At 46.1% G+C, this 27458-nt stretch overlaps 2 protein-coding genes across 2 annotated transcripts; both read right to left on the bottom strand.

Moving 5' to 3' along the window:
- Positions 1–9283: 9283 nt before the first annotated feature.
- On the bottom strand, positions 9284–9628 carry LOC133053057 (large ribosomal subunit protein P1-like). The gene is made up of 2 exons (XM_061137849.1): positions 9558–9628; positions 9284–9482 (listed from the first exon to the last, which is right to left on the bottom strand). Exons 1-2 carry the CDS (start codon positions 9626–9628, stop codon positions 9284–9286), a joined length of 270 nt encoding a protein of 89 aa, XP_060993832.1.
- Positions 9629–24705: 15077 nt separating this feature from the next.
- Positions 24706–26792, bottom strand: SOWAHD (sosondowah ankyrin repeat domain family member D). The gene is made up of 2 exons (XM_061136654.1): positions 26700–26792; positions 24706–26315 (listed from the first exon to the last, which is right to left on the bottom strand). The coding sequence occupies exon 2, from the start codon at positions 26236–26238 to the stop codon at positions 25264–25266; it is 975 nt and encodes a 324-aa protein (XP_060992637.1). The 5' UTR covers positions 26239–26315; positions 26700–26792; the 3' UTR covers positions 24706–25263.
- Positions 26793–27458: the final 666 nt, after the last annotated feature.

Raw genomic sequence — 27458 nt, 5'->3', positions numbered from 1 at the left:
ATAGATACCCGTTCCCTTCTATTTCCAGGATTTGCATTTGGAGTAGAGTCCCTCGAGGACTTGGAAAGAAAGGAATAGGGTGACTTAAGAGCTAAAATCCTGGGCCTTACACTTGCCTCCAGTTGAATCCCAGCTCTGTTCCTGAACCAGAGATTGACTGGAGAAGGGATAGGCTACCCACCCCAGTATTCTTGGGCTTCCCTGGTAGCTCAGCTGGTAAAGAATCTGCCTGCAATTGGGGAGACCTGGGTTCGATTTCTGGGTTAGGAAACTCCCCTGTAGAAGAGAAAGGCTACCCACTCCAGTATTCTGGCCTAGAGAATTCCATGGACTGTAAAGTCCATGGGGTTGCAGAGTCGGACGCAACTGAGCAACTTGCACTTGAAGGATTGAATGATAATGTCTGTAAAGGAGTAGTTATACCAGATAATCCTCCCATTTTACAGATAAAAAAAGTGAAACAGTTCTCAAACAAAAAAATACTATTTTTTTTTTTTTTAAAAGCAAATTCCCTGGCAGTCCAGTGGTTAGGACTTGACGTTTTCATTGTGGTGACCAGGGTTAAAAAAAAAAAATTACATAATTCTCATTCCTGCTAATAGTCACTAACAGTTTGAGTAACTTATGTTGGCAGGTGACTGCTCTCAGCAGGAATGTCAGTGAGAACCAGGTTGAACAGGGAATAGATTTTTCTTGGAAAGAACAGGGTGAAATATTAACCATTTACACTTCCCTGAGGGTATTTTAGCCCAGAGAAGCAAACATGAAGCCCTTGCTTATGTAAAGTGAGTATTTGAAGAGCCAGATGCAAGTATGACCTGCTGGGTATTGCAGTCAAAAGAGCATGCTGTGAGCCTATGCCTGTGAATGTCATATATGCCCGTCTAGGAATGCAGGAAGGGAAGGTGGCAAACCCTCAGAGAAAACGAATCGATCCTTCTTCATTGGGAGCAACTTTCCCCCCCAGGGGATGTTTGGCACTGTCTGGAGACATTTGGTTGCAAAAAATGGGGGGAAGGGAGGTGCCAGTGGCAGCTAGAGGATGTTTAGCCAAGGATTCTGCAGAGTCGGACACTACTGAGGTCACTTAGCATGCACACATGTTGCTAAACATCCTTAAATCCATAGGACAATCCTCTACAACAGAGAAGTGTGTGTGTGTGTGTGTGTGTGTGTGTGTGTGTGCACGTGCACTCAGTCGTGTCTGACTCTTTGGACCCCATGGACTGTAGCTTGCCAGGCTGGAATTTTCCAGGCAAGAATACTGGACTGGAGTTGGTTGCCATTTCCTTCTCCAGGGGATCTTCCCCACCCAGGGTTCAAACTGTGTCTCCTACATTGGCAGGCGGACTCTTACACCACTTCACCACCTGGGAAGCCCACAACAAAGAATTATATGGCTGAAGATGTCAATAGTGCTGAAGTTGAGAAACCATGGTTTAATAGCACTGCAGCCAGCCGGAGTCAGCTTCTTGAGACAGATGTGCTGGGCTCACTACTCCCCCCTCCAACTCTTCACACTACTCCTGGGATAAATCTCACTCTTAACATGGCCCCAAAGGAGTAGGGGTGGCTCCCACCCTCTCTTCACTCACAAAGTTGGATCCAGCCGCACTGGCCTCTGGGTCTCTCAAAGCACAGCTTCAGCCAACCTCAGCCTTCCCACTGTTATTCCCTTGACTTGGAACATTCTCCCCCTTCACCCAGTGAACTCCCATTCATCCTTCAGGTCTCAAGCTACTTTGCACCTTCAGGCGGTGACCTTCCCTCACGGCCCCTCTCCCCTCAATCTAGTCAGGTCCTGCTGCTTAGTACCTCTTAAATCACCCTGTGAGTTTCTGTCCCGATTGTAACTGTAAAGGTCTATGTGTGGTTAGTTAATTGATGGCTGTCTCCCTCACTTGACTGAGCTCTACAAGGAGAGGTCAGTCTTGCTCATTGCTGACTGCTTTTATGTACCAGCATCTGGCATAACAGAAGTGCCCAATAGATGCATTTGTTGAGTGAGGAAAGCAGGCACTCAATAAATTTGTTGAATGAATGAGGAGAGGGACACATACGGGAGCAAGAGCAGTACAAAATGTGTGCCTTGACGTGTGTTTACAAGGAGTGAAGGACGAATGACTTGCCTGGGGAGTTGGGAAGGCCTCACCCAGGTTCACAAAGAGGCCAGTGGTGTGTGTGCACATGCATGCATGGTAGCTAGGCAACTGGGGTTTAAGGTGCTAGGGGAAAAGTTGGAGACAGGCACATCATGAAAGCTCAGGCATAACTAGTAGGGAAAGGTGAGAACTTCCCAGCACTCACCCTCTGTTCAGGTACCTTGTCACCACACTGCGGGGCCGATGCCTTCCCTTGAATTCTGGTCACTGATGAGGCCACCTGCAGCTGCCTAGAAGCAGCAGGACAGGACTCATGTCTAACCCTGATCCTAAATGGAACTGTGTTCTCCAGACCAATTTGAATAATTTAGATTCTAGCAGAGCTGATAATACAGATGTTTTAGAAATGCTTCATAAAGACAAAGATGCCTATCTTTGAGTGAGAGAAATGATAGAAAAAATGCACCAAAAAAGCCAACACCAACAGCACAGGCCAGGCAGGCCAGAGGCATTTTCTAGAAGAAGCAAAGAAAAAGAGAAAGTTTCAAAGTTAACAACTCCTCTTAACAAAACACCAAAACTCCCACTATTATTAATACTGGAATTACAGGCCATTTTTAAAAATTCTCTTGAAATACAACATATACACAGAAAAGTGCCTTTTCCTAAGTGTGTACCTCGATGAATTTTCACAGGGTGAACTCAATTGTGTCACCACCACCCAGATTGTTTAAGTTTGCTCTTTTCTGTGGGTATTTTCAGAGGCTTCCAAGAATACTGAGACACAGGAAAGATGACATGTCAAGGACACCAGGGATAATCCTGAAACAGATAAATCTCTGAGCTGTGGGATTTGAAAAAGACATACCCTTTTGACCTGAGACCAAATTCTTCGGTTTGAGTTGCAAGGAGTTCAAGCAGAATCTAATGTTTCTTCTCTCCAGACACTCAGGGACGAGTCCCAGGTTCTTGTTTGGAGCTGCCTTCCACACACCCTGACACCTCTTTCTGAGAGTTCTCTGAGTCACTTATTTAGGTGGGTTCCAAACAGCAAAGGGTAGAGGTAACTTAATGTTGTTGTCAATTTGTTACTGTGGTTGTAATCAAAATTTTTTGTCTAATTTTTGGTCACGCTGTACAGCATGCAGGATCTTAGTTCCCAGTCCAAAGATCAAACCTGAGCCCCCTGCAGTGGAAGCATGGAGTCTTAACCACTGGACTGCCAAGGAAGTCGCTGGAATAAAAAATGTTTAAAAAATAAAATAACTGTAGGGGAAACTTAATGCAAGGTATATAGGACCTTTCTGTAATATTTTTGCAACTTTTCTGTAAACCTCAAACTATTTGAAAATAGACCATTGATTTTAAAATAAAATGACCAACCATACACCTAATCCTAGGGGTGAAATTGATTGATTAAGCATGCACTTTAAAGCACTCAAGGAGACATGCTGATGGGTGAGTGAGTCCCTGGTATGTTTATAAATCACCAAAGGCTGTCGAGCTCCACCAATGATGTCTACATCATAAACAACTACCTTAAAGCAGTGACTACTTTTGTTGGTTCCCCATTTGTTGGCAGAGGAAATGTACTGTTTGCTGTTTTTTTTTCACAACCCTCTGGGTAGTGCTTTGGTTAATTGCATGGAGACTGTGGAGTGACAGGGAAAGCTCACAGAGCATTGCAGCTGGGCAGGTCTGGGTTTGTATCATGTACATTTCATTCACTACTTTAGGGGAGTTACTTAAGCTCCTTGAGCATGTATAAAATAGAAGTGAATAATACTGCGCCACAGACTTGCTGTGAGAATTACTTGAGATGGCATGTCCAAAGTGTCTAGTCTATTGCCAGACTTAGTAAATGGTAGCAATCATGTTTGAGAGTTTCTGGTGTAAGTTAGTTAGTATTAGTCGTTCAGTCATGTCCTACTCTTTGCAATCTCATGGACTGTAGCCTGCCAGGCTCCTCTGTCCATGGGATTCTTCAGGCAAGATACTGGAGTGGGTAACCATTCCCTTCTCCAGGGGATCTTGCCAACCCAGGGATTTAACCCCGGGTCTCCGTCATTGCAGGCAGAAGCCCCCTCCTGGTATAAACCTATAACCAATATTTTTTCTTCTTTGTTTCTTTTTTGTTCCTTCCTCCCTTCCATCCATTCTTCCTTGTTTCTGTCCTCCCTCCCTGCCCCCCTCCTTCCTCTTTTGTTTTTTTGACCAGATTGGGGAGGGGATGGACAATATCTGTTTCAGCAGGAAATAACAGAAAGCTGACACTGGTGTAGACATTCAAGTGCAAACTGAAAACTGAAAGTGAATGGATAAAAAATAAGCTGCTATAAGACTTGTTAACTTAGGGAGAAAGTTGAAGTCTGGAGCCCAGTGCTAAGAAAACAGTAAACAGTCCCAAGAAGGTAAGAATATTCATCTCCAAATAGGAACAGTGAAGAATAACCTTCATTCATTTAACAAATATTTATAGAACATCTGCATGTGCCAAACAGTGTGCCAGCTGCTGGGGTTACAGTAGTGAATAAGTGACACATGGATGCTGCCTGAGGGATCTCAGTCTAGTCCAGTGGCCATACACATTCCCTTGCTAGTTTCTTGATTTAATACTTGTGTGTGATTCATGCTTGTGTTTTTTTTTTTATAATAAATGCATTTTAAAAATGAATGTCATGACCCATTAATAGGCTGCATTTGCAGTTTGAAAAACACTGATGTGAACTGGGACGTAGACACATATACAATGTTATAAGTGCAATGATAGAGAAGTATTCCTCAGGGTCAAGGGAAGTATTCTGAACTCACATATTTTTAAAAAGTTTGGTTAAGGCTGATGCCAAAACAGTATATGTCCCTAGTGTGAGATACATTTTTGCATCTTGAAATCACCAAAGTGACACTCATATGTTTGTAATATGCATACACATATATTTAGCATGTAATTTGGGGACCCCGGGATGGCAACATTTTATACAAACAAAAGCTTTGTGTTTTAAAAGACACCTTTTCACTCACATTTTGAAAAACACTAGAGATAGTATGTTTTTCCATTATCCATTGTCAGGCAACAAACCATCCCCAAACAGTGACCTAAAAGCAGCATTTTGTTTCTGTCATCAGTTTCACTTTGTGGGTTGGGAGCTGGAAGGTGTGCTCCCAAGCTAGCTTTTACACTCACATGTTGGCTGCCTGGGTGTTGCTTGGCCTTTCTCTCCACATGGCATCTCAGCCACCAGGCCTGTCTGTGTGGCTTGGGCTTCTCACAGTGTTGTGATCTCAAGGTAGTCGATTGCTTAGTTGGCAGCTGGCTTGACTGAGTGTTGCAAGAGACAGGAACAGGAAGCTGTTGCCAGTCTCCAAGGATCCAGAAACTGACAGGAGGACCAGCTTCATGGCTTCTGACCCACGCAGTCACATGGGACCCTGTGCTTAGTTTGATGCTCTGCTTTTGTGATCTTGAAATTCTTAATACATTTTTTGGCGGGGTCTCTCATGTTCAGTGTGGGCTCTGCCCAGTATATCTCTCTGGCTGTATTTTATTAGTCTAAGCATGGAGCCTACCTGGATTCAAGGGAGGGGGATAGAGACCCCACCTGTCGTTGGGAGGAGTATCACAGAACTCGTATATGTCTTTAATCAGTCACAGCATGGTAGGAGAGAGAGCATGGGAAGACTGGAATCAAGAAATCTGAGGGCTTTCCCTGGTGGTCCAGTGGCTAAGAATCTGCCTTGCAATGCAAGGGACACTGGTTTGATTCATGGTCTGGGAAGGTCCCACATGCCTTGGAGCAACTAAACCCGTAAATCACAACAACTGAACCAGCACTCTAGAGCCCAAGAACTGCAACTACTGAGCCCATGCACTGCAACTACTGAACTCGACAACTAGAGAAAGCCTATGTGTGGCAATGAAGATCCACCACAGCTTAAAAAAAATTAAATAAATAAATATTTAAAAAAAAAATAAATCTGAGGCCTAGTCCCAGTTTTACGGCTACGATGAGCCTGCTACTGACAAACCATGTCACCTTGGGGACTTCAGTTTTCTGCCACTCAAAATGAGAAAATTAGTTCTAGAATCATGAAGCTCTAAGGCCACATTTGTGACTCTCTAAATGTATATCTGATTCATTAGAAGAAGTGTTTCCACAATGCTTACCAAAGGGAGCATGGGAACAGAAGATAAATGAGCTCCAAAGGAAAAAGCCTGCAGATCTAAATTCAAGCTTCCAGCCCCGACTTGTTCATTCTGCAAACACCTAATACAGAGGCAGACACAGGGTGCTGGGTGCTGGGCTGCAGCAGTGAACCATATCAACAGGTCCCCATCTTCACAGGCTCATAGTCTGCAGGGAACAGGCGAGTGTGTCGACCGCCAGGGACCCTGATGCTATGGTGAGGAAGGCACTGGGTCCTTGGGAACCTATCCTGAACATGGGAGGGGAGGAGGGGCTGAGGAAGAGCAAGCTGAGCCCCCAAGGCCAAAGAGGAATTAGATCTGGGGGGTGGAGTGTGGTGTGTTCATATCCTACACAGAGGAGACAGATGGTGAAAAGGCCCAGTCAAAAGGAGAACTAATTTAGGGACTTGAAAGTCACTCTGTGTGGCAGGAGTATGGAAAGGGGACATCCTTGGGGGTGGTGGGAGAGAGTGCCAAGAAGAAGTAGTGATGAACCAGGAAGCTGGAGAATGAGCAGAGGCCAGATCAGTAGGAGACCCAACTTCTAGAGAGAGAGATTGGATTGCATCTTGAGGCTCAGAAAAACATTGAAGGGCTTGAAACTTGACAGACACCTATCTGGATAGTTTGGGTTTAAGAAACCACTGAGGTTAGTGTGTGGAGTGCTGAGATCAGACTGGCTGCGGATGGGGCAGGATCGGCTAGAAGTAGAGACTAGTGAGAGGCTGTGGTTTGTCATCTGGGTGAAAAAGGATGGTGACCAGCATCAGGGCAGAGGCAGTGGAGACAGAGTTACATGGGCAGAGGAGAGATTTCCCAGAATCAAGAAGACTTGTGACTGAGTATAAGCGGAAGAGGAAGAGGGAGGTGGCAAGGATGACGCCCAAATTTCTGGCTTAAGAAGGTGGATGGTAGTGTCATTTGCTGAGAGGGAAAGACCATGAGAATACTGTTCTGGTGGGAAAGTAGAGTGAGTAATCAAGCTGATTCAGTTTGGGGTCTGTATCTAGCTTGGGATGGCTGTAAGCCTTTCAGGTGAAGGCATTCCATAGACAGCTGGAGAGTGAAGATGCGAGTCAAGAGAGAAATGGAGAAAGCTGTTGGTTTTTTTTATTGACCCGAGTGACAGCTTGTTTGAATAATGATATGAAGGGCCCAGAAGGGAAGAAGTAGGAAAACTGAGGGGACTGTATGCAGTCACTGAACTAAAGCTCCCAAGGGCTGAGAAGTGATGAGTCAGAACACAGGATTAGGGATTTGTCTCACAGACAAAGAGACCCCAGGAGTTAAGAGGTCAGACTCCGGAGTCTGGGTTGGAACACTTCATTCTATTACCTTCTGACTGTGAGACTTTTGGACAAGTAAGTCACTTGCTTTTCTTGAGCCTCAGTTTTCCTTGACTACAAAATGGGGAAATTATGAAAACCTACTTCAGAATTTTGAGCGTGATGATTAAAGGTGATAATGCATGCAATATGTTTGCTGCCAACTAAAAAAAGCCACCCCTCAAACCCTCCCACAATCTAAAATATGTGAATTGTGTTTTATTTGGGGAACTTACTGAGGACTATAGCCCAGGAGACAGCCTCTCAGAGAGCTCTGAGGAAATGTTTCAGAGAGATAAGGGAGGAGCCAGGATATTTAGGAGAAAAAATGGGGGGAAATGTAGTCAAACATGAAAAGATTACTGCTAATCACACAAAAACATCTCAAGTTAATGATTTTAGTGCTTTTCTCTGTATGGGAAAATGCAGGTGTGGGCTATAGAAGTCATTTCTTAGATATGCATCTTAACTATCTAGGGCCAGTATCCAGTTTCTCTCTCTCCAGAATTCTCCTCGGGGTGCGCCGTCAAGGCGTCTGCAGTGGCTGCTGGTTTGATGGCGGGCAACATTTTATTTACTAAAACTGCAGGTAACATTTTTTTGGTCCACATTACTGTAGTGCCTGGCACACAGTTAACACTGCATCAGTGGTAACTGTCATTACTATATCAGAGCACAGGAAGGGAAAAATGAGCACACATGCAGGTCAGTTCATAGATTTGATTGCAGGAAGTTGAACCAATTCTTTTTAGGTGGTTTCTATCTTTTTGATGAAATAGAAAATGAGGTTATCTACTGGGGGGCTACTTGCTAACATCTCTGGGGGGGTAGAAAAGCCACTCATTTGGCATTGACTAGGATACAGGACAGTCAGTATCAACAGAGGGCCAACAGACTACCAGCCACTTAAATAATCAAGACTTGCTTTTATTTTATTTTTGAAAAACTTTTTATTTTTTATTGGGGTATAGCCGATTAACAATATTGTGATGGTTTCAGATGAACAGCAAAGGGACTCAGCCATATATATACATGTATCCATTCACCTCCAAACTCCCCTCCCAGCCAAGCTGCCACATCAGTCAGTTCAGTTCAGTTCAGTCACTCAGTCGTGTCCGACTCTTTGCGACCCCATGAACCGCTGCACGCCAGACCTCCCTGTCCACCACAAACTCCCGGAGCTTACTCAAACTCATGTCCATCGAGTCGGTGATGCCATCCAGCCATCTCATCCTCTGTGTCCCCTTCTCCTCCTGCCCCCAATCCCTCCCAGCATCAGGGTCTTTTCCAATGAGTCAACTCTTCGCATCAGGTGGCCAAAGTACTGGAGTTTCAGCTTCAGCCTCAGTCCTTCCAATGAACACCCAGGACTGATCTCCTTCAGGATGGACTGACTGGATCTCCTTGCAGTCCAAGGGCCTCTCAAGAGTTTTCTCCAACACCACAGTTCAAAAGCATCAATTTTCGGCGCTCAGCTTTCTTCACGGTCCACCTTTCACATAACATTGAGCAGTTCCCTGTGCTGTACAGTAGGTCCTTGTTGGGTTGAGAGGAAGTGATAGTTAAGGAGTTTGGGGTGGATATGTACACACTGTTACCAATTAAGACTTGCTTTTTTTTTTTTTTTAGCAAACAGCTCAGCTTTTTATTGAATGTGTTACTAAAGAGGTTTAGTCAAAAGGACCAAAGCCCATGTCATCATCAGACTCTTCAGATTCTTCTTTCTTTGCTTCTCCTTTCTTCTCCTCAGCTGGGGCAGCAGCGGTGGCTGGGGCAGGACCTCCTGCTGGTGCAGCATCAGCTGCTGGGGCAGGTCCACCAGCCCCCACATTGCAGATGAGGCTCCCAATGTTGACATTGGCCAAAGCCTTTGCAAACAAACCTGGCCAGAAAGGCTCAACATTTACACGGGCTGCTTTAATGAGGGCATTGATCTTTTCCTCTGTGACTGTCACCTCATCGTCGTGTAGAATGAGGGCAGAGTATATGCAAGCGAGCTCCGAGACGGAGGCCATGGTGCGGGAGAGTGCTAGGTGGGGGCTGCCGGGCGGTGCTAGTCGCCGGATGAAGTGAGGGCCTCACCCCAAAACGGCCTTAGCTTCCTCGGAAGAACCGAGCACCTTAGCGGCAGCGGAGGAAAGAGCTAAGACTTGCTTTTAAATTAAAGTAAAAATGAAAACAGCAGAATGACTCCTCATTTTGTAGCCTAGGACTAAAACTTGTAGAGTACAGGGATTTCCATGATGGTCCAGTGGTTAGGGGGCTTCCCAGGTGGCGCTAGTGGTAAAGAAGCTGCCTGCCAATGTGGGAGGCTTTAGAGATGCAGGTTCCATCCCCCGGTTGGGAAGATCCCCTGGAGGGGGAAATGGCAACCCACTCCAGTCTTCTTGCCTGGAGAATCCCATGGACAGAGGAGCCTGGTGGGCTATGGTCCATAGGATCACCAAGAGTTGGATAAGACTTTCACTGCTGTGGGCTGGAGTTCAATGCCTGGTTAGGGAACTAAGATCCTGCAAGCAGTGCAGTGTGACCAAAAACTAAAATAAATTTAGCTCAGTTATCTTTAAAGAAAATCTTGTAGAGTACATATTCAGAAGTATTTATCTGACTTTTTCCTGATCTAATATTTTAATAAGCTTTATATTTACAATAGTTTTAGATTTACAGAAAAGTTGAGAGGATAATATAAAGTTCATAGTTTATTCAGATTTTTTTAGTTTTTACCTAATTGCCCTTTTCTGCTCCAAGATCCTATCCAGGATACCACTTGCATATGGTAGTTATGTCTCAGCGTGGACTTCTATACCAAGTTCACAGGACAAAAATCTCTGGAACTGACCAAGCCCCATAGCAACTGTTGCCACGAGCCTCTGGATCTAAACTGGCTAGTTCCCTGAGATTTTTATCCTATCACCTTGGTGCAGGGCTCTACACCTGTGACTTTGGTATAGGGCTCCACACTTAGGCTCCTCTTGGCTGTGACAGTGTCTCAGACTCTCCTTGTTTTTGACGACTGTTGTTGAACCCAAGTGTGTGGGCCCAATGAAAAGGGAGGCCTAACAAGCCAAAATGTCTGAGTTTAAAGCAGAACTCCTTGCTTGGCAATAAAACTTTCTCTGCTCCAAACGCTGATGTTTCGGTTGGTTTGGCCTCACTATGTGTCAGGCTCATAAACTTGGGTTCAACAACATGACCTTGACAAGTTGTTTTTGTTTTTGTTTTTTAATATTTTAAGTATTTGACTATTTTTGGTTGCACACAGGCTCTTTGTTGCTGTGCGAGGGCTTCTCTTGTTGCTGAGCATGGGCTATAGAGCTGCAAACAGGCATAGTTGCTCCACGGCATGTAGAATCTTCCCAGACCAGGGATCGAACCCATGTCCCCTGCATTGACAGGTGGATTCTTAACCACTGAACCACCAGGGAAATCCCCAACCTTGACAGTTTTGAGGAGTACTGGTCAAATATTTTGTAGGATGCCCCTCTATTGGATTTTGTTTGATGCTTTTCTCATTATGAGACTGGTTATAAGTTTTGGGGAAGGAAGATCACAGAGGTAAAGGGCTGTTCTAATCAGGTCATTTCAAGGATATGTACTGTCACCATGATTTATCACTGTTGGTATTAACCTTGATCAACTGGCTGAAGCAGTGTTGATCAGGTTTCTCCACTGTACAGTTACTCTATTTTCCTCTTTCCAACTGTACTCTTTGGAAGGAAGTCAGCACATGCAGGTCTCTTAAGAAGTGGGGAGTTATGCTCCCCTTCTTTAACTCTTCAAGGGTTGAGTATCTCCATAAATTATCTGAAATTTTTCTGCATGGGAGATTTGTTTCTTTTTCCCTATTTATTTATCCAACCATTTCTTTATATCAAGATGGACTTATGGATGCTTATTTTATACTTATGATATAATCCAATACTCCCCCAGCCCAGAACCAGCCATTTCTTCAAGGAAACAAGGAACCTTGGTTCCTTTTATTGAAGAATGGTATTTAGAAACCACTATCTAGGCATTAGACATGTTCTATCTGAATAAACTTTAATTTGATCACAAATTTATTATCCTGGAGTAACATAGTTGTTTTTGGTATGAGTCAAGGTTCACCCAGAGAAGCAGGACCAGTAGGAGATAAATGTTAAGGGATACATTATAAGAAATTGGCTTCTGCAATTATGAGGCCCAAAGAGGCAAACTGGGAATTCCCAGGGCAGGCCTTCAAGAAAGCAGACAGGACTTCACGGACACCGGCCGTTCACTGGCTGAAGTTGCTGTCTAACAGAAGAATTTCTCTTGAGGCTTTGCAACTGATTAAATCAGACCCACTCAGGTTATCAACAATAATCTCCTTTACTTCAAGTGAGATAACTATGGACTTTAATTACATCTGGAAAATACCTTGACTGAAACACCTAGATTAGTGTTTGAGTGACTGGGGACTGTAGCCTTGCCAAGTTGACATATCAAAAGACCATCAATCCAGGAGGACCTTATCTGTTGAATGTGTTCCATAAAGTACATTTTCTGGATGACTGAGAAGTATACCCTGATGAACCCCAGCTTTTAGACTGTTACTTATTTAGGAAGCATCATAAACTTCTCTGCCTTCTTCAGTGGAGATACTAAACACTTTTGTCTGGTTGTAATGACCTAGGGCCCCTATGTGAACACCATTTATCACACTGAACTGAGTATACAGGGGTGCTTCAGGGACTGTGAGGCCTGGAAGGAGCCTTATCTCCACATCTGGGGATTCATTGCTCTAGTTCTTTTAGTCCCTCTGTCAGCTTTCTATTTATATACTTTTTCCTCTTTTCCTTTCTGAAGGCTGCCCCTCCTCACTTCTCTTGCATTAATTCAATAACTCTGTGTGTGTTCTCACTGCTCTCAAATCTAAGAGGATATTTGTCTCTGGTTCTTCCTGTTTTTTTTAAATTATTTTTTAAGTAACAGCTTTATTAAGATATAATTCACAGACTATACAATTCACTCATTTAAAGTGTAGAGTTCAGTGGTTTTTAGTATATTTACAGATATGTGTAACCATTACCACAGTCAATTTTAGAATATTTTTGTCACCTTAAAAAGAAATTTCCAGTGCTCGCTTCGGCAGTACATATACTAAAAAAGAAATTTCCAATAGAAAGCCCGGAAACAAACCCACGTGCTTATGGTCAATTAATCTATGACAAAGGAAGCAAGAAAATACAATGGGGAAAATACAGTCTCTTCAATAAGTGGTGCTGGGAATACTAGACAGCTACATGCAAACAAATTAAATTAGAACATTCTCTAACATCATATACAAAAAATAAACCCAAAATTAAAAAAAATTCAAAATGGATTCAAGACATAAATGTAAGACCGGATAGTTTAAAACTCCTAAAGGAAAACATACACAGAACATTCTTTGACATAAATCACAGCAATATTTTTGGATCTGTCTCCTAGAGTAATGGAAATAAATTAAAAACAAAAATAAACAAATGAGATCCAATTAAACTTAAAAGCTTTTTCATAGCAAAGGAACCCATAAACAAAAGGAAAAGGAAAAGATAACCTATCGACTGGGAGAAAATATTTGCAAATGATACTATTGACAAGAGATTAATTTCCAAAAAATGCTAACAACTAATACAGTTTAATATATATATATATATATATATATAAACCAACGCAGGACTTCCCTGCTGGTCCAGTGGTTAAGACTCCATTCTCCCAATGCAGGACGTCTTGGTTCAATTCTTGGTCAGGAAACTATATCCCACATGCAACTAAAGATTCCACATGCTGCTACAAAGATCAAAGATCCCAAGTGCCACAACTAAGACCTGGCACAGCCAAATAAATAAATAAAAATATTAAAAAACCCAGCCCCCCCCAAAAAAATAAATAAATAAATAAAAATAAAAACCCAGCCCAATCAAAAAATGGGCAGAAAACCTAATTAGACATTTCTCCAAAGAAGACATACAGATGACCAACAAGCACATGAAAAGATGCTCAATATCACTCATTTTTTAATTGTAGTTTGTAAAACGAAACTACAATGAGGTATCACCTCACACCAGTCAGAATGCCCATCATTAAAAAGTCTACAGACAATAAATGCTGGAGAGGGTGTGGAGAAAAGGGAACCTTCCTGCACTGTTGGTGGGAATGCAAACTGGTGCAGCCACTGTGGAAAACAGTATGGAGGTTCATTTAAAAAGTAAAAATAGAGCTACCATATGATCCTGCAATCCCACTCCTGGGCATACATCCAGAGAAAACTCTAATTTGAATAGATACATGCACCCCAATTTTCATCACAGCACTATTTGCAATAATAAAGCAATCTAAATGTCCATCGATGGAGGAATGGATAAAGAAGTGGTACAGATATATATTGGAAAATTAGCTATAAAAAAGAACTAAATAATGCTATTTACAGCAACATGGATGGACCTAGAGATTATCATATTAAGTATATCAGAGAAAGACAAATATATTGCTTATATGTGGAATCTAAAAAGAAGATACAAATGAATTTATTTACAAAACAGAAATAGTCACAGACATAGAAAACAAACCAAAAAAGGATTAGGGAGAAAAAGAGGAATAGATGGAGAGAAATTAGGAGCTTGGGATAAACATATACACACTACTACATATAAAATAGATAATCAACAAGGACCTACTGTACAGCACAGGGAACTATATCCAATATCGTGTAATACCCTATAATGGGAAAGAATTCGAATGCAGGATCTTAGTTCCCCAACCAGGGATTGAATCCTTGCCTCCTATAGTGGAGGTGCAGAGTCTTAACCACTGGGCCCAGTGAAGTCCCAATAAAAAAATGATTAAGAAAATCACCCCCCTCTCATCCCTCATCCTCTTCAATGCTAGGCAACCATTAGTCTTCTTTCTGTCCCTATGGATTTGCCTATTCTGGACATTTCTTATTAATGGAACTATATAATACATGGTATTTTGTGACTAGCTTATTTCACTTAGCACATATTTTCAAGGATCATTTGTATTATAGCAAGAATCAATTGTGGTTGAGTCACCAAGTCATGTCAGACTCTTTTTTGACCCCATGGACTGTAGCCTGCCAGGCTCCTTCTCTCCATGGAATTTTCCAGGCAAGAATCCTGGAGTGGGTTGCCATTTCCTTCTCCAGGGAGCCTTCTCAACCCAGGGATCAAAACTGGGTCTCCTGCATTGGCAGGCGAATTCTTTACCACTGAACCACCAGGGAAGCTGGCATGAATCAGTACTTCATCACTTTTCATGGCTGGATAAAATTCCATTGTATGACTACATCACATTTTGTTTGTCCTTTCCTCTGTTAATAGAAAACAGCATTCTTTTCATCTTTTGGTTATTATGAATAATACTGCTATGAACATTCACATATGTTTATATTTTCATGTCTCTTGGGTAGATACCTAGGAGTGGAATTGCTCAGTCATATGGTAAATAGGTTCTGGTACCAACTCAATGGACATGAGTTTGAGTAAGCTCCAGGAGTTGGTGATGGACAGGGAAGCCTGGCGTGCTGCAGTCCATGGGGTAGCAAAGTCAGACACAGCTGAGTGATTTGAACTGACTGAACTGAGCAACAATTTTCCAACACCAGCTGTGTTCTACAGTGCAACTCACTTCTGACTGTACACGTAGACCCCATCAAATTCCACAGGTCCAAGGTTCAATCCCACAAGACTGTCCCCGGCCCCACCCCTTCAGATGCTTGTCACAACCCCAGGCTGTCACCTGTGCTTCTGACTGACAGGCTACAGATGGGAACTTCCAACTACCACACCCCTTGGGTTTCACAGGCCAGTTGCAAGTGCAGGTTGTTACCTGTACTTCTGATCGACTGGCTATAAATCAGAGATCCCCTGCTTGGGTTCGAGTCATTTGCTAGAGAGGCTCACAGAACTCTGAGAAACATCCTGTGTACTAGATCACTGGTTTATTATAAAATGATGTAACCCAGAAACAGCCAGATGGAAGAGATGCAAAGGGCAAGGTATGAAGAACAGGTTAAGCGCTTCCATGCCCAATCTGAAGGCGCCATGTTCCCCAAATCTCCATGTGTTTAACCAATCTGGAAGCTCTCCAAACCCTGTCCTTCATTGGGCTTCCCTGGTGGCTCAGCAGTAAAGAATCTGCCTGCAATGCAGGAGACCCGGGTTGAATCCCTGGTCAGGGAAGATCCAGGGGAAGATCCCCTGGAGGAGAGCATGGCACTCCGGTATCCTTGCCTGGAGAATTCCCATAGACTGAGGAGCCTGGTGGGCTACAGTTCATAGTGTCGCAAAAAGTCAGACACGACTGAAGTGACATAGCACACACGCACTAACAGAAGTTTCATTATATAAGCACGACTGATTAAATCACTGGCCAATAACTGATTCAACCTCCTGGCCCTCTCTCCTCCCCGAGGTTGGTGGGAGGGATGGTACTAAAAATTCCAAGCCCTCCTTGCACCTTTGGTTCCCCTGGCAACCAGCCCTTAACCTTAGGTTACCTAAGGGCTTTCCCAAAAGTCACCTTTTAACATACAAAAGCCACCTTTATCACTCTTATCATAGGAAATTCCAAGGGTTTTAGGAGCTCTGCCCCAGGAATGGGGTTGAAGACTAAATACATGTTTCTTATCATAAATTATATTATTGAGTGAGTGCACGCTAAGTCACTTCAGTCATGTTTGACTCCTTGCAACCCCATAGACTGTAGCCCACCAGACTCCTCTGTCCTTGGGATTCTCCAGGCAATACTGGAGTGGGCTGCTGTTTCCTTCTCTAGAGGATCTTCCTGACTCAGGGATTGAACCCAAGTCTCACATCTACCTGCATTGGCAGGCGGGTTCTTTACCACTTGCGCTACCTGGAAAGCCCCATAAATCACAATATTACATATAGTAATCTCATGTTTAACTTTTGAGGAAGTGGCATACTATTTTCCAAAGTGACTGTACCATTTTACATTCCTACCAGCAGAACATGAGGGTTCCAATTTTTCTATATCCTCACCAATGCTTGTTATGATCTTTTTGATTACAGTTACCCTGGTGGATGTGAAGTGGTATCTCATTCTGGATTTGACTTGCATTTCCCAAATAGCTAATGATGTTGAGCGCATTTTCCTGTGCTTGTTGGCATATCTCTGAGAAGTGTCTATTCAAGTGTTTGCCATTTTTTATATCAGGCTGTTTACATTTTTGTTGTTGAGTTGTAGGAGTTCTCTATATATTCTGGATACTAGGCTTCCCTGGTGGTTCAGGGGTAAAGAATCTACCTGCAATGCAGGAGCTACAGGAGGCACAGGTTTGATCCCTTGATCAGGAAGATTCCCATGGAGAAGAGCATGGCAACCCACTCCAGTATTCTTGCCTGGAGAATCCCATGGACAGAGGAGCCTGGTGGGCTACAGTCTATGGGATTGCAAAGAGTCTGACACAACTAAAGCGACTTAGCACACACAGACCCTTATGAGATATATGGTTGCAAATATTTTCTCCTACTTTGTGGGTTGTTTTTTTACTTTTTGGTAGTTTCCTTTCAGGCCCCAAAGTTTTTAATTTTGATGAAGTTCGATTTATCTATTTCTTCTTTTGTGCCTTGTGCTTTTAAGGTCAAATCTATGATTCCATTGCCAATAGATACCTATTTATTGAGCACCTTCCATCTACCAGGAACTAGGGACAATGTGGTAATAAGACAGACTTGGTTCCTGCCCTCATGGGATTTAAGTCTAGTGGGGCAGAAGAGGGGCTTTCCAGGTGGCTCAGTAGTAAAGTATCTGCCTGCGAATGCAGGAGATGCAGGTTCAGTCCCTGGGTTGGGAAGATCCCCTGGTGAAGGGAATGGCAACCCACTCCAATATTCTTGCCTGGAAAATTTCATGGACAGAGGTACCTGGCAGGCTGCAGCCCTCAGGGTCACAAAGAGTTGGACACAACTGAGCAACTGAGCACACACACACACACAGAGCAGGGGAGATATCAATATAATAACTGCATGAATAACTTCTCAAGTGTGATAAGGATTAGCAAAGGTGCAGTTCTAATATAACCTGAGGGTCAGAGAAGACTTCCCCAAGGAGGTGACATTTAAACTGACATTTGAAGGGTGAGTAAGAGTAGACCAGGTGAAAGGGGGCAAGGAATAGAGGGTAGAATGATTCTAAACAGGGAATCACATATAGGAATTAGAGTTCAGGAGAACACAGCTCTTCTGAGGAACAGTGAGGACTGTGTGGCTGGAGTAGAGTGGGGGTGGGTTGAGTGGGGAAAGAATGGAATGTCTTAGGGAGAGAATGTAAAGTGAAGAGAACTTTCCAGGACTTTAGCCTGGTAAGTGCCAGCAACTGAAGCCATAGGAAGTCATGGAAGACTAGAGAAGAGAGTTTCAAGGAGGAGGGAGTAGCCCACACAGGCCAGTGCTGTCAATAAATGATGGGCTTCCCTGGTGACTCAGTGGTAATCCACCTACCAATGCAGGATATGCGAGTTCGATCCCTGGGTCAGGAAGATCCCCTGGAGAAGGAAATGGCAACCCACTCCAGGATTCTTGCCTGGGAAATCCTATGGACAGAGAAGCCTGGTGGGCTACAATCCATGGGGTGACAAAAAGTTGGAAACAACTGAGCATGCACACACATGCATGCTTGCCAAGAAGTGAACAAAGGTGAGGACTTATATTTGGCAGCTGGGCCCTGATAGCTCAGTTGGTAAAGAATCCGCCTGCAGCGCAGGAGGAGACCCTGGTTCGGGAAGATCCCCTGGAGAAGGGAAAGGCTACCCACTCCAGTATTCGCAAAGTAGGACACGACCGAGTGACTTTCACTTCACTTCAGATCATTCTGGGAGACCTTTGTAGCAGAGGCAGAAGCCAGAATGCATAGGAGTGATTAAGAGGTGAGGAAGTGGAGGGACTTCCCTGGTGGTCCAGTGATTAAGAATCTGCCTTGCAATGCAGGGGATCCCTGGTCAGGGAACTAAGATCCCACATGCCGCGGAGCAACTAAGCCCAAGTACAGTAACTACTGAGCCCATGTGCTCTGGAGCCTGCAGCTGTAAGGCAGCAAAAAAAAAAAAAAAAAAAAAAAAGAGAGAGAGAGAAGGAGAGAGAGGTTAGGAAATGGAGATATGAAGGGAACATACCTTCCTTTGAAAAAGTTTGGCTGGGAAGTGTTCGTCACCCAAAAAGCCTGGCTCCTAGTAGGTGGTCAGCAAGTGTTTATTGCACTAAACTGAGGGTGCTCTCCAAGATAAAGAAGAGGGACAACTGATGGAATTAGGTTGTGGGAGGAGGCAGGCTTGAGAGCATGCATTACATCTTGAAAGGAGACAGGCATGCTCTTTCCGTTCATTTTAATGAAAAGCGAAGACAGGCTGGGTGTGGAATGCAGGGTATGTTGGCTGGGATAGGAGGGGGCATTTCTGTAGATAACAGGGTCAGGAGATGAGCAATTTGTATGCTTTTATTCTCTTCAGAGGATTTCAGGTTTAACTCTAAGTCCAGTTTATGACTTTATCTGGAAATAATAGCTAATCTGTTTAATAGTTGGTGGGCAATTACTAAGTTGCTGCTTTGCCTTCTATGGGCTGAGAACAAGGTAAGTCGGCTTGTTTTGATTGTGTCTAAAGTAAAAGTGGGTAGGTGGTGAACAACATCAGCAGAGGAACCAATACCTCCTTTGAGGAGCAGCCACTCATCTAGTACAAAAGGAAAATAATCTGCAATCATGGACACATTTTGGTGGTGGGACAATGCAGGTCACAACTGGAACCTGCTGAGTACCTTTCAATTTTTCCAAATGAGAATTTGTTAGTAAATTTTTTTTTCCTTTTAAAAAATATTTATTGATTGATATGTCTTCATCTGGTCTTAGTGGCACCATGTGGGATCTTAGTTCCCTGACCAAGGACTGAACCTGTGTTCCCTGCATTGGAAGGCATATTCTTAACCACTGGACCACCACCAAGGAAGTCTCCTAATAAATTCTTTAATAAATTTGTTAATAAATACATTTACTGTTATTTCTTTTTTCTTATGTGTCCTGCAGATTGCTAGGTGTTGTGCATGTGTTTTCTCGAATCATCGGAACATCCCTGCAAGAGAGCTTGTATTGGTCCCATGTTACTGCTGAGGAAACTACAGCTCAGAGAGGTGAGTGATTTGCTCAAGGTCACTAATCAGTAGCAGGTTTGGAAGCCAGGTTAGGCTGAGTGCTTTCCACCACGCCAGCACTTTTGACAATTTTGCTCCAGGGGCCACTGTGCGCCCTCCGCTGGTCTAAGATGGATGCACGGGGTGGGGAGGTGAGGTCCAACCCAGATTCACCTCACTAGCTCCTCACTTGTCAGTTTTACATCTGGGGCTCTGAGATGAGCTTCATTTGAGCAAAGGCTGCGTGTGTGCTAAGTCTCTTCAGTTGTGTCCGACTCTTAGGGACCCCATGGACTGTAGCCCGCCAGGCACCTCTGTCCATGGGATTCCCCAGGCAAGAATACTGGAGTGGGTTGCTATTTCCTTCTCCAGGGGATCTTCCCCACCCCAGAATTGAACCTATGCCTCCTGCATCTCTTGCATTGGCAGGCGGGTTCTTTACCACTAGCGCCACCTGGGAAGCCCCGAGCAAGGGCTATGGAGAAGAAAAACAAAGTCTGAAGGCTACTGCCTTCCACAGGGGTCTCTGAACTTCCCAGCAGAAGACTGGCTTTCCTTGAGGCGTTTCTTCTGAAAGACACTGCTTGAATGATGTGTTTTCCCCCACTTGTCTCCCCTGACACATCTATCCTCCACGGGACTGTCAGAGTGATTTTTCTAAAATCCCATCCTGTTACTCCTCTGCTTAGAAACCTATGGCTCCCAGCTACCTCTAGGTTAAAATTCTCTGTTCCTCTTTTAGCATGACCTTGAAGACCCTTCGTGACCTGGACCCCCATCTACTTCTTCTCCAGGGTTGCTGTTAATTACGCCCCAGCTCCCACCTTCCTGCCATACTGGCTGACTTACAGCTCCTGCTACTCGCTCTGTGCACTGATACATACTCCAGTGGCCCTGCCAGGAGGCTGCTCCCCTGTCTCCACTGACATACTTCCGCTCACCCCTCCAGCCTCAGATCAGGTATGATCTTCCTCCCCAAAGCCTTTCCTGTACCTTTTGGCCTGGGTTAGGCCCCATCCTCTGTGCAGGATCCCTTCCTCCAACCCTGATGCTTACCTGGTTACAGCCCTGTCTTGGTCTTGTTTTCTTGTCCATCTGTCCCACTCAAATGCAGATTTGCATCATCTGCTTAATTCTGCTTTGCTCCCCTGGAAAGAAGTTTCTCAGGGAATTTGTTCTTTCTCTTGGGGTGAGCATACCAGAAATGCCAATGGCTTGATGTGAGGCATGTGGAGTTTTCAGCATGGGAGTTTGTCCCCTGCAGCCAAACCTCAATTTTACATGGAGGAGGTAGGCTAAGCAACATCACATGATGAAAAAAAATTTGTGGGAAGAATAGCTGACGATAGGAAAAAACTCTAGAAAGCTGCTTTCAAATCTTCCAGCTGACTTGGTTTTCATTCTGGACAGAACAGGGCAGATGCTTGTCTTAGGTCCCTGAATCTGCTTATAGTTAAGATTCTGAGGTTCAGACTTTTCCTATGAAGAAGGGACTACTGTTAGAAGTGTCCTTTGGATGTGGGGCAAAGGCACATGCCAATCTTCTTTCTAAGCCCTGTGGCAGGAAGGGAAGGCCTTCACCCTGCCAGCCTTCACCAAGCCCAACCCACTTGGGAGAGGCTGTGAGGCACAAACCACCATCCTGCATCAGTTAGCCAATTTGCATCTAGAAAATGGGCATGGGGGTGGAGGAGGGTTATACCAGGTGCCCATGCCAAATGCCACAAGCCAGGAGATGCTTGCTCTTCCACTGTAAACATCAAAGAAGTTCATTTACATTTTTTCTTTTTCTTTGGCTGTGCCACAGAGCTTGTAAAATCTTAGTACCCCGACCAAGGATCAAACCCAGGACCCTGCAGTGAAAGCACTGAGTTCTAATCACTGGACCACCAGGGAAGTCCCAAAGAAGTTCATTTAGAAGATGAAAAATTAACACATATATATGGAATCTAGAAAGATGATACTAATGAACCTATTTGCAGGACAGCAATGGAGACGCAGACATAGAGAACAGACATGTGGACACGGTGGGGGAAGGAGAGGGTGGGAAGAATGGAGAGAGTAGTATGGAAACATATACATTACCACATGTAAAATAGATAGCCAGTGGGAATTTGCTGTATTACACAGGGAGCTCAAACTGGTGATCTGTGACAACCTAGAGGAGTGAGATGGAGAGGAAGGTTCAAGAGGGAGGGGACATATGTATACCTATGACTGATTCATGTTGATGTATGGCAGAAACCATCACAATATTGTAAAGTAATTATCCTCCAATTAAAAATAAATAATTATTTTTTAAAAAAGAAATGCTACATTCAGAAGAACTATACATAAAAGGTCTTAATAACCCAGATAACCACTATGGTGTGATCACTCACCTAGAGTCAGACATCCTGGAGTGTGAAGTCAAGTGGGCCTTAGGAAGCATTATTTTGAACAAAGCTAATGGAGGTGACAGAATTCCATCAGAGCTATTTAAAATCCTAAAAGATGATGCTGTGAAAGTGCTGCAACTCAATATGCCAGCAAAATTGGAAAACTCAGCAATGGCCATAGGACTAGAAAAAGTTAGTTTTCATTCCAATTCCAAAGAAAGGCAATGTGAAAGAATGTTCAAACTACAGTACAATGTGCTCATTTCACATGCTAGCAAGGTGATGCTCAAAATGCTCCAAGCTAGGCTTCAACAGCATGTGAACTGAGAACTTCCAGATGTACAAGCTAGATTTGGAAAAGGTGGAGGAATCAGAGATTAAATTGCCAACATCGGTTGGATCATAGAAAAAGCAAGGAATTCCAAAAAAACTTCTGCTTCATTGACTATGCTAAAGCCTTTGGCTGTGTGGATCACAACAAACTGTGGAAAATTCTTAAAGAGATGGGAATACTAGACCACCTTACCTGTCTCCTGAAAAATCTGTCTGCAGGACAAGAAGCAACAGTTAGAACCCGACATGGAACAACCGGACTGGTTCCAAATTGGGAAAGGAGTACGTCAAGCTTGCATATTGTCACCCTGCTTATTTAACTTACATGCAGAGTACATCATGTGAAATGCCAGGCTGGATGAATTCCAAGCTGCAATCAAGATTACTGAGAGAAATACCAGCAACCTCAGATATGCAGATGATCCCACTCTAATGGCAGAGAGTGAAGAGGAACTATAGAGCCTCTGGATGAGGGTGAAAGAGGAGAGTGAAAAAGCTGGCTTAAAACTCACATTCAAAAAACTAAGATGATAGCATCTGGTCCCATCACTTCATGGCAAATAGATGGGGAAAAAGTGGAAAGTGACAGATTTTATTTTCTTGGGCTCCAAAATCACTGCGTATGGTGACTACAGCCACGAAATTAAAAGACGCTTGCTCCTTTGCCGACAAAGGTTCGTATAGTCAAAGCTATGGTTTTTCCAGTAGTCATGTACAGATGTGAGAGTTGGACCATAAAGAAGGCTGAGCGCTGAAGAATTGATGCTTTCAAATTGTGGTGCTGGAGAAAACTTGACAGTCCCTTAGATAGCGAGGCGATCAAACCAATCAATCCTAAAGGAAATCAACCTTGAATAGTCATTGTAAGTAATTCATTGGAAGGACTGATGCTGAAGCTCCAATACTTTGGCCACCTGATGGAAGAGTCAACTCATTGGAAAAGACCCTGATGCTGGGAAAGATTGAAGGCAGGAGGATAAGGGAGTGACAGGGATGAGATGATTGGATAGCATCACCGAGTCAACAGACAGGCATTTGAGCAATCTCTGGGAGACAGTGAAGGGCAGAGAAGCCTAGTGTTCTGCAATCCATGGGGTTGCAAAGAGTTGGACACAACTTAGTGATTGAACAATAGCAACGTTGTGTAAATATGTTTAAGGTATGGTTACTAGAGACATGGGGCAGACTGAGAATAAATAGGAAGGATTTGGATCATTTCATGGATAAGAGTCTAATGGGTTATTAAGGGCAGGTGGGAATGTTTTGAGCTGAGAAGGGGCAAACAGGCCTGCCAAGCAGAGATGAAAACCTGGATGGATGAACTCAGGGTGGTGTGTCTGGGCTGTGTGGGGTGGTGACTCAGTTCCTCCCTGGCCTTCAAGGACTGGGATGGGAGGGCTAAGGACATAGCAGTCCATTGCAAGGGCCACCCAAGCCTCCAGGGATACAGTGCTATTTCAAAAGTCTGCTGTTCTCAGAGGCAGCATGGATTTCCAGCCACCCACTACTTCTCCGTCCATTCAGCTCAATCAAGCAACCTTCCTGTATTCTACTCAATTCACAGTATTTCTAAATGGGAGCAATTTTCCAAACTACAACTTATATATCAAATAAAATTAAAAGAAACCCACAATGCTGATGATTAAAGCCCCCTCTTGGAGAAAAGTGCCAAGGGGTGTGTCTCATTGGAGGGCAGAAGTCAAGGTTAATTGCATGACTCACCAGGAAATATTAGAAAAAAATTTTTGGAAGCTTTTTCCTTTTACCTCCCCTCTGCTCCCTTCATGGAGAAGGAAATGGCAACCCACTCCAGTATTCTGGCCTGGAGGATTCCATGGGCTGAGAAGCCTGGCAGGCTATAGTCCACGGAGTCGCAAAGAGTTGGAGACGACTGAGCAACACACGCACACACACACACACACACAGACACACAGCTCCCTGCAGACATCTCCTCCGGACTGAGACTGACAGGAGGCCAGACCTAGATGCCAAAGAGCCTGGGAGACAGGTAAACAGTGTGTCTCTACTCAGAGCCAAGGTGAAAGGAGCTCCTTTGGTGCACAGCTTGGCCATTTTCTCTGAGAGTGAGGTCCAGAGTCTGTTCTAGATCACTAGCTCACGGCCACGGGTTGGTGACCTTCTCCCTGCAAACACAGGGAGCTTCTCCCTTGGTGGTTAATGAAAAAAAAAAGTCACTCAAATGACAGCTTTGTCATGTGAAAGGAAAACATTCCATTTTAATATGCTAAAGAAGTCACTGGGGATACATTAGAAAGGGTCCCCTACCAGTAAGCCCTGCTTGTCTATGGAGCAGGTTGACAAGGGCTGGTTCATCCCCCAAAATAACTTATAATAGCTAAGTCAGGCCTGCAGTTAGACTTCCTCTGGATCACTGGCTTACAGTCTTATCTCATTCTTCTAACAAATGTTTCCTAATAAACCCAGAGCTTCTGCCTGCCAAGAAATGGCTACTGGAAGCATAACTTTCCTTGTCCCGGAGCTTCTGCACCGAACGCCTAAATCCTGTAGTTTGGGGTCTCGGCACCAGGACCGCTTGGTCCTGGCCGGTGCAGTAGGAGACCTCCGACAGGTGCCTGAGAACCACCCCGAGGGGGTCTGCTCCTGGCAGGCCCAGCGCCCGTGGCTGCGGCTCGAGCCGAGTCCCGGGCGCCTCCCAATCGGGGGTGGGGGGTGGGAGGACACGGGACCACCCGGGACAGAGGCCTCGCCGCAGCGTCGGGGTCCCTCCACGCTGTCCAGTCTCCGTCGCCTTCAACGGTCCTGGAAGAAGGGGAACATATGGCGGAGCAGGCCTTGAATTTGCGCCACCCGGCTGCCCACGGAGTCTTTCCCCTTGGCTGGCGCCGCCGCCGCTCTGGCCTTCTTCTCCACAACCTGCGCGCCCACTGCGCTCGGGGCGCGTTTCAGTGTCCACGCGGCGGCGGCGCCGCCGCCGCCGCTGCTGTTGTTGTTGGCGTTGTTACGGTCCCGGTCTCGGCCGCCTGCCGTCTCCCAGTCCTCGGCCCCCGACAGCTCCCGCAGGCTCCAGGGCGCGTCGGGCCTCAGGTAGTGACAGGCCCGGTGGCCGCTGTGGTCGCGGCGCGTGGGGTCAGCCCCCAAGGCGCCCACCAGCACCTTGATGACCATCTCGTGGCCCTGCAGGGCCGCCAGGTGGAGGGGCGTGAGGCCGCCGCTACCCGGGGCGCTCACGTCGAGCCGCAGCCCCTGGCGCTGGGCGAAGTCGTGCACTAGGATGAGTTCCTCGTGGCGCCCGTGCTTGGCCAGCCAGTGCAGCACCGAGTAGCCCGTGATGGGGTCGCCCCGCAGCAGCAGCCCCGGCTCGGCTTCCAGCAGCTCCTGCAGCGCCTCAAAGCGGCCTTCGGCGGCCGCCAGTATCCACGCGTGCTCCCGGGGCTCCAGGCACAGCCCGCTACCGCCCGGTCCGTTCGGCCCGCCCGGGGACTGCTCCTCCGGGCGCTCCTCCGACAACCACCCGGCGGGAGCCGCCCCCTGCAGCCCCAGCTGCTCCAGCCGCGCTCCCCGCCGGCGCGCCGAGCCTGTTCCCGAGGGCATCAGCGCGCCAAGGAAAGGGGGCTCCCCGGAGGCGGTGGTGTTGCCCCGGTACCTGCCCAGGTTGCCGGCGTCCACTCTCGAGGGGCGGGGCTGCGGGGCGTTCCTCGAGCTCAGCTTGGTTGATGCGAAGGAGGCCTTGGGGGCCGGCTTGGCGGCCCCTCGGGGCTCGGCCATGGTCCGGCCGCCACGGCGGTCCCAATATCTAGCGTCGGCTGCCCTTCCCGGGCCCCACCGAGAGGAACTGGCGCTGGCTTTGGGGAAGGAAGCGGCTTGAGCAATTGAGCTCGGAGGGAGGGAGCGAAGGAGGGGAGGAGAGGAAGGGAGAGCGCAAGCGAGCCGAGGGAGGGCCCGGGCACTGGGTGGGGGGGTGGTGGGGGCGACGCGGAGGGGTGGGAGCTCCGGCCCGGCCCCTAGGGCGAGCCCCTCTCCAGCGCCCGGGGTGCAGCCGCCGCCTCCGTTCCCCCAGGTTTCGGGCGGCCCCGCCCCAAACGGCCAGGTGAGCTGGTGGCCCCGCCTCCCGCCTGGCGAGGGCAACCGTGCTGCGGGCGAGGGGGCGGGCTGCAAACGGCCTCCGAGCGCCGCCCGGAGCCGTCCGGCTGCCCCAGACCCCGGGTTCTCTGCATCCCCACAGCTACCGGGGTGAAGAGGATCCAGGGAACTCCCTCGCCGGCGAACTGAGCTCGGCTCCCAGCCAAGGCCTCCGGGAGCGTGATCCTTAAGGCTCCGTGGGCGCTCGCTCCCCGCCCCTTCCTTCGCCCTTCCCTCTTATCTCCTAAGAAGTCTCCGTGCACTTTGTCCCTGAGCCGCCTTTGTCCCGCGCCTCGCATTCGGGGAGGTGGCCTGGCTGCCCCGTGTGACTAGGGTTCCCTTGCACTCCCCTTTTGTGCCTTGACCCTTCCCGCAGCTGCCCCGGATTCCTGCAGAGAAACTCGAGAAAGGGTCCAGGCGGGAGCCCTTCCAGGGAACTGAGGACTAGTCCCCTGCTTAGGGCTTCCCCGATGGCTCAGTGGGCAGAATCCGCCTGCCTATGCAGGAGACATAAGAGACGTGGGTTGGATCCCTGGATCGGGAAGATCCCCTGGAAGAGGGCATGGCAACCCCCTCCAGTATTCTTGCCTGGGAAGTCCCATTGACAGAGGAGCCTGGTGGGCTACAGTCCATGGAGTAACAAAAGAGTTGGACATGACTAAACAATATTACCCTGCTTCCCCTCCGGGGGCTCCCTACCCAGCTCTCTGCCCTCTTCTCCTCTTTAACCTTTCCTGACTAGACTTGAAGAAGTAGGTGAATCAGAGTCATTGGCCACGAACGCCTTACCCTCTTCAGAGATGTATCCTGCTCTCTTCTAGGACCTGCTGATTTCTGGGAATTAATTGTTTTAGGGCTTTTAAAAG

The sequence above is a fragment of the Dama dama genome, chromosome X (assembly GCF_033118175.1).
Source record: "Dama dama isolate Ldn47 chromosome X, ASM3311817v1, whole genome shotgun sequence".
NCBI classification, from domain to species: Eukaryota; Metazoa; Chordata; class Mammalia; order Artiodactyla; family Cervidae; genus Dama; species Dama dama.
The sequence above is the reverse complement of the archived record's forward strand: the minus strand, read 5'-3'. Positions and strand labels throughout refer to the sequence as shown.